The following is a 13,536-nucleotide window of genomic DNA, read 5'->3' as shown; positions in this document are numbered from 1 at the left end:
ACATGCTCTATGGAATTAGACCAAAATAGTAACAATTTTATATGTGAAAAAAATCTGAAATCGATTTACTTCTAAGGTGTTGCACCGTTTTAAATATGAAGTGAAATTAATGTCCAGATACCCACACATTCGCAAGAAATTGCAGACACGAATTAAGCTTTTAAATGAGAGAAATGATGGCGTGTTTGTTATGTGTCAGCTGAAACAATAGATCGCGGAAAACGAAAAATATAAACTGAGAAAACAACAAAATTTGAATTATTTTTAAACCTTCTTTACGCGATCACGAGAGTCAACATTGTCAATAGAGCAGGGTGGATCTTCTTTACTAATCCAATATAGTTTCAAACGTGTGTTAAGGCAGCGAACGTTAATAGCATTGAGCGTAAAAAGTCGGGAATGCCGATAAAAAACGTGCTTTCTCGTCATGAACCAGATAAAATAATTGATTAGAACGATCTAATAGACGACACGAGAACATGAGGTGTAAGTAGTCAAAGTCGTGGACTGAATTTGAACAACATTATAACGTTTTTACGTCAACCATTTTGAGTGGACACATAATTTGTACATATATTGCTCAATATTATGAAATGTCAGCGGGGGTTGCGTAATTATTTCGGCAAGCCACTTTCAAGCCAAATATGGGCATAAAGATGACCAAAAGTTCATACACCAGGGACCTTGTTTGTATTAATTAATTAATATATTTAATGACACGGTGATGATGGTCATGATGATGATGATAGACCCTACTTTTCAATTATAAAATTAAATAAAAATTCCCTTTAAAAGGGAAAGCCAGCCTCAATGTAGAAGAGGTCTTGTAATTAGTTTTGGTCAATGTGAAAGGCATTTTTAGGATCACGGCTTACTACATCCATGTTACATGACAGTCCACCAAACCATCAACGGTGAGAAGATGTACACTGAAACTGCAGAAAACATTAACTCCTAATCTCCTGTCAACTCTTTAATTCATTATTGTTCATTATTATTAATTCAGCACGTTTTTGGCATTTTTAGCCCAATTTCACGCACCTTTTCAGGCTTTTTAAACACTTCATGTTTTTTCATGGATGATCATTCTCATCACGAATATATTGGAATGAACAAGATAGTGTCTTTCCCATCTGACAGGAACGGAAGATGCCCACGTCCGGGCTAACATCATACGGAAGTTATGTACTTTTGGGGTGTATATCTACCTGTCAATAATATTGAACTTATCTTAACCTGGTAATTTATATAACACTTTCTTTTGAATTATACCATTCATTAAAATCGAAGGATCAATTTATAAGTGACCGCAAAAATGATATTTTGATCAAATTTTTGTGGTTACAGAATTCGAGGCAGCATAAGAATACGAGATTATAATTTAATACTCTGGAACATTCGATATGTCAAAATATTAAGTCGTTTTGTAACCACAATATTTGTTATTGGTTGCGGTGAATAAGTTACAGTTATGTGATTGACAAAAACCAATAATCTTTAGATAGATTATATGTTTGCATGCCTTTCCTCTTTGGCGCAGATCTCTAGTTGTGGCAAAAACCTGTAGGAGGAATCGGCCGTATCGGCTGTTGTATACCATGTATACTATTATTTTTGAAGAGCTATACAATGCTCGAAGTTTGAAGCTCCTTCCATGTTTTGAGTGCTCTTACACATATCACTTCCTTTCCTAAGTGGTCAGCGATCTTTTTCCTAGACCTTAGTAAAACTTTAATTAATTTCAAATTCTTTAGACAAAACTGTGTGCACTCCTGGTTTATTCCTAGACCTAAGCAAAGCGTTTGATACTAATTGATCAACTTGATAATAAAAACGATATAAGTGGATCCGCGGATTCAAAATTTTATACATGTATTTGGATATTACTAGAAACTAGTTTTCTTTGTTTTCAACCCAATATTCTTAGATAACGTCCTTAGTTCGTTGCAGTGTACAGTGTATTACTTAGCATTTCAGCATTTACGGTAACACTCAGAGATCTAAAGGAAAAATATGGGGTCTTTGGGTGACAGATCTAAAGGAAAAATATGGGGTCTTTGGGTGACAGAGCATGTGATCGTAATGGGGTCTTTGGGTGACAGCGATGGTGAAAAAGGGGTCTTAATAGCCCTACATACGCGTCACGTCCAAAGTGGGAGTGCCCCCGGATTTCAGCACATCATATCATAGCTCCCATTGGGCGCCCCATTCCTTTTTTTAAAGGAATTTTTATTTAAATCGTCAAGCGTGTCTTCGTTTTGAATTTGCATATTTTGCTCATATTCATCATTCATATCTTGTCATCTTCAGCGTTGACACTTGTTGTCAGCGTTGACACTTGTTGTAAGTGTATCAATTAAACATGATTAAACCTCAGAGAGTAGTATCTCAGATTAAACAAGGAAGTAAAATAACACCTACCCACTCAATACTGATAAAATTGAAGTTTCTTAGTAAAGAGTGAAAATAACTACGTATTTTCACGCGCGCTCGCTTGTTGACAGCGCAAATTGAATTCCATTATACGGCTCTAAAACGGTTAGCATCTCAGTTTAACTAAACATTTTCTTAAGATTAAAACTATGTTGAAGAACAAAAACCTGTGTTGATTGCAGCAATCTGTCAATATAAAGCAATGACGTCTAGCGTAGGTAGATGAAGAAGTAGGAACTTTTAACATGATGCTCTGTGTGCTAGCCATAGACTGCAACATAAAAATGTCAAAGTTTTGAAATATTTTCTCAAAATATCAAGAGCTATCTTAAGAACCACTGTACCAATAGTAGGCTTGTTTGTACTCATTTTAATACATTTTTCATGCTGATTCCAAATATGGTCATGGAAATTAACATTTCTGAAATTTTTGAATTTTTAAAGTAAAATTTAAAACTTGTCGTCTGCAGTTGGTCCGCGTGGAAAGAGTTAAATGAAAGATGGATCTAGATTGGAATTGACAGAAATAGTGTATTCAATACTACTTTTATTTATACTAGCACCTTTTCTCCAGATGTCGTGTAATTGTGTATTACACTCCTTTAAGACTGTTTGCTACAAATTTGTGTTTGCTACTTTAAGCTCATACATTCGATTCCGACACCTCAAATATTGTTTTGCACTTTAATAATACTTTTTACCAAAATAAATTTATGTAAATAATGCAATTTAATTACAAATTACAAATAAATAATTTTATTTCACGAGCTTTATATAATAATCTTTTCCTGAAATTGATTTTCATATTATCAATCAACAAATTCCAATTCCACAAACAAGTGTTTCTATTGTTTTCTACTGGACATTCATAATGTCCTATGTATAAACACCTCCTTTAACTTGTAACTAAAACTAAATAAATTTAACTTGTAACTAAAACTAAATAAAGTTAATGCAAATCAAAGTACTTGATTAGTATTATATTTTCAAAGTTCTATTCAAGAAGAGAATAAGGAGGAAATGAAGATGATGATGATGCGGTCGCTGATGATGATGTTGCAAATGAAGATGATTATGATCATGGTGATTATTGCGGTGGTGATGGTAATCATCATTATCTTTACCACTACCATCATCACCAAATGGGGAATATCCTGGAAAATACACAAAAATATGCATAGTATTATGTCTTCATCAAATTGTGGGCAAGGAATACTATACTGTACTTTACTATATGATACTAGTATACTATATAGTATACTATGTACTATAATAAAACAATATATATTGTACTATATTATGTACTATACTAGACTATAATAAAACAATATATACTATATTGTACTATACTACTATACACTATACTTTAACTATACTACATCATTCTTCTATGACATTGTAAACTGTAGTTATTAACCATACTATCTTCATTGTATCTTACAGGAGACCCAACAGGATTATTTGATCTTATAGTATCTCCAGACGTAACAGTACTACAAGGATGTGGTTTAGGAGGAACCTCACTTATCAATGCAAACGTAGCCTTAGAATGTGAACCAAAAATATTTGAAGATGAGGTAAGATTGCATCAAAATAGCCTCATTGCAATGACATAGTTCTATAACCCCCATTCAGGGTACATAGCTGAACATTTGACCTCAAGTTGTGGAGAATGAGTTTTTGTACCCAACATATTCAAAGGTCATTCTGTGAGTGTACAACATATTGGGGTTAAAGAACTGTGTCTTGACAGGTGAGCATGTTTGAAGAATAGTTAAGCTGTTACATCTGACAGAGCAGTTCTTCTGGGGTGAACCAAACCTGCCTGGTTATCAAATTAATCGGTAACAAGGTTATCTCTGAATTTGACAGTGCTAATTGATGTTTTAATGTTATTGCATCAATTAGCACTTGTCAAATTAAGAGATATTGAAGAACTGCTCTGGCAGGCCTTCCTCTTCAAGGGTATCAACCATTTTAACAGATTTGTTGAGTCCTCAACAGATACCTGAACATCCCTTTAAAGCTTAATGCAAAAGTGATATCAATTGTCAGCTGTGATGAATAGTTCAAAGTACCGGAAATCTGATCAAAAAGGGGAAAAAAATCAAAATAATATAAACTTTTACAACAATCTTAGGATGTCATTAACAGGATTAACAAAAGAAAGAATACTTTATATCTGCCCACATCCAAATATTTTAAATTCTGTAATGCAATATTTGTTCTTATGACATAAAAGAATAATGGTCAGAACTAAAACTTATTGCTCAGCCAGACAGGCCATTCCTGTGGCTGTCTCATCACCTTGACCCGCTATTATTTTCTTTATGTGCAATAATCGTCGCCACGTTCAAGTTTCCAGCTGTAACACAATAGAAGCAGTATGAGGCATATATTTATATACTGTATATATACATACATATATATATAGAATACGCCTTCTTTATACTGTAGTTTGGTGTAATGTTTTCACATTGCCATGGTATTTCAATGATCTCATAGAAAACATCTTAACCTAATACTGCAAGTGCAGGTTTACACAGTGTCACCAATGTCATTAACTGTGTGTCATAACTTGAGTTTAATAAGATAGGTTGATCGATTACCAGAAACGATTGTTTGGTGTAATATTTCTGCATTACCATGGTAATTCAATGATCTTACATGCAAAACATCCTAAACTTTTATCATAATATGATGCAAGGCTGCAAGCACAAGTTTGTTTACACAGTGATACCAATGTCACTGTGTGTCATCACTATTAAGTAATATTATTCAAAAGAATAATTGACCGCTTACCAAAAAATGACTTTTCTTTGCCCAGGTTGTTTAGTGGAATATTTTCGCTTTGCCATGGTAATGCAATGTTCTGCAAAACATTCTAAAAAGCACACATTTGTTTTACCAATGACACTTATTGTGTGTCATCACTAATATTATTCAAACGAATATTGACTGGTTACCAAAAAATGATTGTCGATTACCTGAGTTGTTTTCTGTAATATTTTCAAAATACCATGGTAATTCAATGATCTTATGTAAAACATCCTAAACTTTTATCATATGACGCAAGGCTGCAAGCACAAGTTTGCTTACACAGCATTACCAATGACACTTATTGTGTGTCATCACAAATATTATTGAAAAGAATAAGCGACTGGTTGCCAAAAAATTATTGTTGTTTGCCTGAGTTGTTTTCTGTAATATTTCTGCATTACCATGGTAATTCAATGATCTTACATGCAAAACATCCTAAACTTTTATCATATGATGCAAGGCTGCAAGCACAAGTTGTTTACACAACCAATGTCATTTATTGTGTGTCATCACTAATATTATTCAAAAAAATAAATTGAGCGGTTTAATAACCAAAAACTGATTCTTGTTTGCTCGGTTTGGGTTGTTTGGTATAATATTTACATTGCCATGGTAATTCAATGATCTCATGATGCAAGCAACTTCATCATAATGATGCAAGTTTGCAACTTGTTCAACCAATGTCACTTTTATTGTGTTCAGTCTATAAATACTAGTATTGAATACAAAGCTGAACCCTTCGAAGGTTAATGAAAGGTTCAATTGGCTCACAGTTACCCAGTCAGGTGGAATACCCTGGCATTACGAAGTGGGTTGGAATTTTTTGGAAAGTTTATTGACAATAGGACAATTTAGTGAATGAAAAACCAACAAAAGTAATTCATCTGTAATTCACTTTCATTCATAAGAGTTTAAGATAGATTGACTGGTTACTACATAGTGATTGGTATTTTTGGAAAATTTTGCATACAATGGTAATTTTCATTAACAAAATCCAGAGAGTATTTTAAAGAGGCAATCATGGGTTTTCTTTTGAAAATATTTTGCTTAAACGTTCCACTCAATACATATAGGACAAGAGTTCATACATCATTAAATATCAACAACCAACAACAACAACAACAACATTGTGAGCAGTGTTAATGCACATATCAAATGCAACCCCGGCCCCTGGGGACCCGGGGATGGTCCGGGATTTTACATCATGTGACCCGGATTTGACTCAAAGTGTGTCCCGGGGAGCGGGTGTTGGCAGGACTGGTATAAGAATTGCGTCGGCCAAAACCCCGGGAAATTGGGCTGGGACTTTACCCGAGGAGGGCCGGGATTATGTCGTAACTTACCCGGGGTTTTCCAACAAGTAAAATGGGCCGTTAACATGGCCGTGGTATGCTAGTAAAGGATGCACGCATTTATAGGCCGGGGAATCCTATCACTTGGCCGTACTTAACCCGTGGATGTATATTAATAATCCACTGAGTCGCCACATTAATGTTACTGTTCATATAAATCCATTCCAAAAACAAAATCTTGGCTGTTGTTTCCAAATTTTGCAGTAGGCCATATGTATCTGCTATTTACCGGGGCTCTAAAGTTAGCATGCAAACGAGAGCCTGCTATACGCTTATTTATGCCAAATGTATTGGTTTTTATTTTTTTACGTTATTTTTTAAAAGTATTAACCATCCGCCGAGAGTAAAGTTAAAAATTATTAGGCCTACACTCAAAAACAAAACTGACCGTGATAATAAAAGTATCCATGATACTTTTGTGACATCTGCGATCGACTGCTACATGGCCATAATACGTAATAAAATTAGAAGACTAATACATGTACCATAGGTAGTGTACACGTTCTTTAAAAAATAATTATAGGTGTATGATATAAAAATTGAATTAAATGTCTTGTGTTAATATACAGATTTTCAAAACTATAATATATTTTCATGTTGGAGCGTTTAACAATATTATTAATCACAAATCGTTGAAAGGGTGTTTGAAATAATATGCATGTTAGAGCCCGTGGGTTGATACTCAAACAGAATAAAGTAAGTAGGCCTCACACCCAATAGGAAGGAAAGGAAAGAATTACGCTGCTCTATGTTAGTGACGAGAATCTAGGTAGCCTAATTTCGTTTATCGTTTTTAGATGTTCCGTAACAAGGTGAGTAACTGACGTATTTGCAATGGAACACACATGTAGGCATATTTGAAGCGTTGAATCCACCAGCATGTCCAGAACTCGGCAGTCCATTGAAACCATACCTGCATGCCGAATATTGAACCCGAATGACAAGATTGCCGCGATATTAAAACCATATTAAGATCCAGGCCTATATCCGATGCTCAGGGCCGGGAACTTGGGCGAGGAATACCCGGGTTTGCATCGGTTTGCATCAAGATATTCGCCCGGGGCCGGGAGTGGCTGAGAGTTTTGCCGGTGGGTCCGGGACTGGCCAGGTGTTTACCCGGGACATGAACTTTTAAACCCAACATCCACGGCTCGCGACCCGGCCATCCCCGGGCCCCCAGGGGCCGGGGCTGCATTTGATATGTGCATAATGGCTGTGCAAAGTATAATGTCAAAAAGGTATTAATTTAATTATTTATTAACAGATATTATACCAAAGTACAGTTTCTATTAACCAAAGTTTAAAAACTTTATTCAAAAAAGAAAATGCAAGAGGTTTATCAATCGAAACTGTCAAAAGTACTAAACAGACTATTCTTCTTGGAAGAGATGTGTTAATAACAATTACATATTTAGTCGAATATCAATGTCATCATAATCCTGGAATGAAAATAATATGAAAATTCAAATATATTAAGAAATAGGTGCATTCCTTTTACTTCAGAGACCAAAATTATTATAATTATAAATAAATGGTACCTAACATTTTGAAATGAGTATTGTCCAGGTGGAATATGTGTATGATAGAAGTGGATTACAAAATATATATGAAATGAACATCAACCACGACAACATTTGCATATATTCATTTTGCATTATTAACCTTTGCCCCATTTGTGTACAAATGCATTTGGGTGTAGGTTTATATTCCAGACTCGGAGTCAAAAAGATAGTATGAAGCTTTAAATGTATTACTGTTTGTAATCGTGAATATAAAAAAATGCAAAAATGCTCCAAATAGGTGAAATCAAACAAAAAAATAATACCGTGAAAATATCACGCTTTGTTAAACTCACATGACAAAGGTTCAAACTCACATGATTCTCAGCACAAAAGACATTTAATGATCTGGAACCTGGTGATTTGGAAAGTCTTGAAAAGAATAACGAAGCTATATGTTTATTAAACATATATCGTATGTCAAGTCGAATATTAATGGAAATTATTTAAAATTAAATCTTTACTAGATTTAATTTAAGCAAAGGCGTTTTGTTTCTTTTCTCCTAATATTGCATTTATATACCTAAAATAAAAAAATTATATCTGAAAGTATAATCCAAATTATGAGCTTAGCATAAATTCTATATTGTACAAACAATTGTTTTACTTGATTCAGATTTCAAGGAATTTAAACAAATTTGGGTTTAACAATTTTGCATGTATTCTGAAATGGATTTTTATCCAAATGCCAATCCAAGCACCAATGATTTATAGCACACAAAATCAAAATGAGTAGTTTCAGATAACAAGAGAAAATTCTTGGAAACTGTGTCCCCGATTCTTTTTTCCCTTAATCAATTACCTGGGGAAAAGTGTTGTAAAACCTCAGGAAATTCTTTTCAACTATTTATCACATGTGTGGTTACAGAATGCAGGAAAGAGGATTAATTTAGACTTGGTACACATATTATTTCCCAAATACATGCATTTTTAAAACTTGAGGTTTGGCACATTGCCTCTGTGGGGGACATGCAACATCATTTTCGAAAGAATTTTTAAAATCCATGCCAAATTAAATTAAGCATGACCTACCATAATACTAATAATAGTATAGGGATACGCTTCATGATAAAATAAATAATGTGGTTGTGTCAAAAATGTATACGTATATTTAGTCTTTTAATAACTGGATGTAAGAAATGATTCAGTTTGGGAATCCCTTATGACATAGATAACCTACATACATTGTAGACCTCAGGATGATATAACTTGGATGACTAACTCATACTGTTGTTCAATATGCAGTTGACAGGTGCCAGGATCATGCACAATTCATCACTCAAATCTGTCCTTTGAGTTGGGGCCAAACAAAGTGTTCAAATTCTTTTAAAAGTATTTCAAAGCTTCCAAGAAACAGTAACTTTCAATTTGGTTCAGTACAGGGCATTTACCTTAAGTGATTTCCTTTAAGCAGTTTCCTGAGTCAGAACTAAAATAACTGAAAGTTTAGCCATTTTGGGCACAAATTTTAGTTGCATTTTCATATTTTAACCCCCCCAAAACACACTTTTGCCACCCTTAATGCCCTGCCCCCTGACTTTTTTTTCTGGTGCCCCCACAGTGTTTTGGATGGAATGGTCAGTATATTTGTTTTGGACAGGGGGCCAAGCCAAAATGGTGCAAGTGGTTTTTTGCATGTCAAACAGGGGAAGGGGGGGGGGGGAGCAAGCAATTATTGGCACATATTTTCAGGAAACCTTTTCAAATCATCCATTAAAAGGCAACTTTATAATAAACATTGATTCAATAGCTGAATAAATGACTCATATCGATATGTCCCAGGGGCGGATTTAGGGGGCGCAGCAGCGCGCCCTCTATTTTTTTGACTAGCAAAGGCGCGGTAACTTAAAAATACAAAATTGTAAGAAATTTAAAAAAGGAACACATTCGCCATGAACAGCAAACAATGGGCCAAAACCGTTGAGTTTTTGAGGGGGTAACCCCCTTTAACCCATTTTTTTCGTCGTCGACCAAAAGGCGCCCCCTTTATCAAAAATTCCTGGATCCGACCCTGTGTCCAAAATTTTTTACAGACGTTCCCTGAAAATCGCTTTGTATAATTGTGCTTTTCCTTGTAAATTTGATTTTGGTACCACATCACTATTAACTTAACCTCAACAATAAAATTTGATCATTTTGAAAGATATGCATGTTTATTTTTGTAGCAGTTTCTTTCTTCCTGAAATACTTTTTGGGTAAAAGTTTTAACCGCCCCTAGTTTACGTTTCTAACCAGTGCCAGTCACAGAAATGGGTTACACCCATGTTTATATCGAAATATCAACTTCTCCAGTGGTGTACATCATGGTACATACCAGCGTATACCACATTGTATTAAACTAAATCCTAATCAATCAACAAAAATTTGTCCTAAAAATTACATGTGGTCATGGTTTCTTTGATCCTGGTTGGAACCACTAAACATGAGTTTGGTTAATATTTATATGAAACTATTTGAAACTTGATAAACATAAATAAGGGCTGTTCCATTTAAAATCCACACTACCCCTGTGGAAGATTTTGGAAATATCTGCCATAGAGGGAGTATGTTTTTCAAATGTAATTGGTCAGGGTAAATCATATTGAAACCCATACTCCCCCTGTGTTATGGCTTTACCTATATCGTTCACACGTGGAGTGAGTATTACAAATGGAAGTTACCCAATTGTCTATTCTATTTGGAACTCATACTCCCTCCGTGGAAGACTTTAGCTAAATCTTCCACATGGGTAGTGTGGATTTTAAATGGAATAGCCCAATACTTTCAAGGAACTAAAAAAATAAATAAGCCCCCATATTTTGGATCAAATGTAATGTAATATAAACAGATGATAGAACATACCAGGAACCGAAATAATAGCATTTGGTGAGGTCCAACACCTCCATGGTCTCCCGGATTGGTGGTCGTGGTGGTTGCTTTTACAACTTCCTAAGAATTTGAGATATTTTGAAAAGCATGCTACATTTAGAAACATTTAATACTCTAGTGGAAACTCAATCTCCTACAACTTTATACAACAAGCGTTTTCACACGCAACATACAACAAGGATCAGTAATACATGACTATATTCCTTGTTGACACACTTGTAAGCAAGAGCTGATGTGCATTTACCTTACTACCTCTTTTTGAATGCCTTTGGGGTACCTTTGGTGGGACCTTTTAGTACCTACGGTGTACCATAATTGATGAGTAGGGTTTATGTTGTAATGATGGCCCTATGTTGTCTGACTCAGGGCAGGGAAACTCTACATTATATGCAATGTGTGACATTTTAAAGAAAATATTATTGTTTAAACTTAAAAAGCCTAAATTACAGGAGTTACACACTAGGGTGTTCCAGTGTGTAGGGATCTTAAAAAACAAGAAATTGCTCTGTATGTAAAATATCTAATATCCCTTACACTTCTAAACAAAAATCACCTTTATAGGAGACCTCCCCAGCAAGAAATGGTGAAAGAATGTCCAGTTACACTGACGGTTACCAAACCATAATTTGGTTAGCCCAATTGGGCGACTTTTATAATATTTTCCAGCAATTTTTGGCTGCTTTTTGTCCCATAGAAACCAATGGTTAGAAAAAAATTGGGTGACTTTTCAATGTTGGCTCCTGTGACTTCCGGTAGTTTCATATCCCATAGAAACCAATGGTTAAGTGAAACACTGGGCAGCTTTTCAATGATTTGACTGACAGTTGGGCTGTAATTTTTTGGCAACCCTGTATAAAAAGGTCTAGGATGTGGCCTTTTATAATAAACACCATGCTGGTTACTGAACCAGGATATATACAAAATATAATAACATTATGGTATCAAGAAAATTGAGAACTTTTCTGGTATACATATATAATGGATTCAATAATGATACCAAATCCTGCAGGCACTAGGATCCACAACATGCTCATCTATCAGGGGCACAGTTCAGTGTAACCCCAATACATTTGCACATTCATTAATGACCTCTGATAATTTTGGTACAAAAACTCATACTCTTCAACTTGAGGTCAAATTTTGCACTATGATTGTTTAATTGAGGTTATTGGACCATGCCATAGGGATGAGGCCATAGTGGTCCATAGTGAGGGAGCTGGCACATTGTAAGATCAAAAGGTTATCATACTACATGCTTGCTGCAAAAGGAGTTTTAAGAATTCAAATGTCCTATAAAACTGGTAAATATCAGACCCAACTTGTTTTCTAAGAAAACTTATCAAAGGGACATTTCGTGATAAATAGCCTCATCCTCCACTTTCCTCAAAAAATGTAGCAATTATATAATCATGCACATGAACTCGCTGACAAAAATTAATCAGAATCACCTGAAATTTTGAAATAAACTTGTTGATATATCTACTCAAACATACCATAAAAAGAGGATGCTAAAAAATCACAAATACTCATTTAAAGGGTCTTTACATTTTTAGCACTAGTAGTACTCTTAATACCAGTTGTATTGTTGAATTTCAATAGAAATATGGCCAGGAAATATATAGCAGCATTAAAATGAATCATGAAATGAAATAATTATGTTTTATAAAATAGGATTAAGCGTGACCCTATTTTATTTTTTTAGGCTTTAACTGATTTCCATTTATGATAATCAGTGATGCAATACCTACATGCCTATTGTGGCTTTTATCATGTTTATGAATACATTGACATAAAGCCAAATGGGACCCCCAAATATGGCAATTTTTAAGCATTATATATACATGGCTGATAAATAAGTATCCTAGCCGATCAAATGAAAAGAAATGGATATAAATACCACTGGTAGGATAATTAGATGTATAGTATTATCTTTTGAGGAATGTAGTGCTTCCAGTTATGGACATGTTACATTACATCATGGCAAAAGAATTATCACACAATTGAAAATAAGAAAACAATTTCCTTGAGTCTTTCTTAGTATGCAGTTCAAATTGAAAATGCAAGTAAAACCAAACTTAACCCATAGAAGAAAACAAAGTTGTTTGAGGTCACGTTTTATTCAGGTGTCTGAATAAGGAATAATTATTTCACTAGGTACTTTTTAAATTCATTTTACCTTTTATGTTATGTGTAGTGCCTATGGCCAGTACAGTATAGTGGACATAAGCTTCAACATGCAAAGTCCCAGCTTTGAGATATTTTCTCAAAATATCAAGAGCTATCTCAAGAATCACTGAAATAATACTAGGCTTGTTTGTACTCATTTTAATGCATTTTTTATGCTGATTTCAAATATGATCATGAAAATGTACATTTCTGATTTTTTTAAAGTTTTAAAGAACATTTGGAACTTGTCGTCTGCAATCGACACCCGCGTGGTGAGGGTTAAGTTTTCACAATAAAATAGAAATGACACATTTTGTAAAGTTTTCAGTGACTTTTTT

The 13,536-nt window shown here is 34.5% G+C and overlaps 1 protein-coding gene across 2 annotated transcripts in view; it reads left to right on the top strand.

Moving 5' to 3' along the window:
- Nucleotides 1-13,536, top strand: part of LOC140154443 (cholesterol oxidase-like) — a 53,475-nt gene that overhangs the window by 29,444 nt on the left and 10,495 nt on the right. For both annotated transcript variants that reach the window (XM_072177011.1, XM_072177020.1), the window contains one exon: nucleotides 3,877-4,010. In XM_072177011.1, the coding sequence (XP_072033112.1) occupies nucleotides 3,877-4,010 (134 nt within the window). The remainder of the gene's footprint in view (nucleotides 1-3,876; nucleotides 4,011-13,536) is intronic.

This window comes from Amphiura filiformis, chromosome 1 (assembly GCF_039555335.1).
Source record: "Amphiura filiformis chromosome 1, Afil_fr2py, whole genome shotgun sequence".
Classification (NCBI taxonomy): Eukaryota; Metazoa; Echinodermata; class Ophiuroidea; order Amphilepidida; family Amphiuridae; genus Amphiura; species Amphiura filiformis.
Note: the sequence above shows the minus strand (reverse complement) of the source record. Positions and strands in the feature narration are given on the sequence as shown.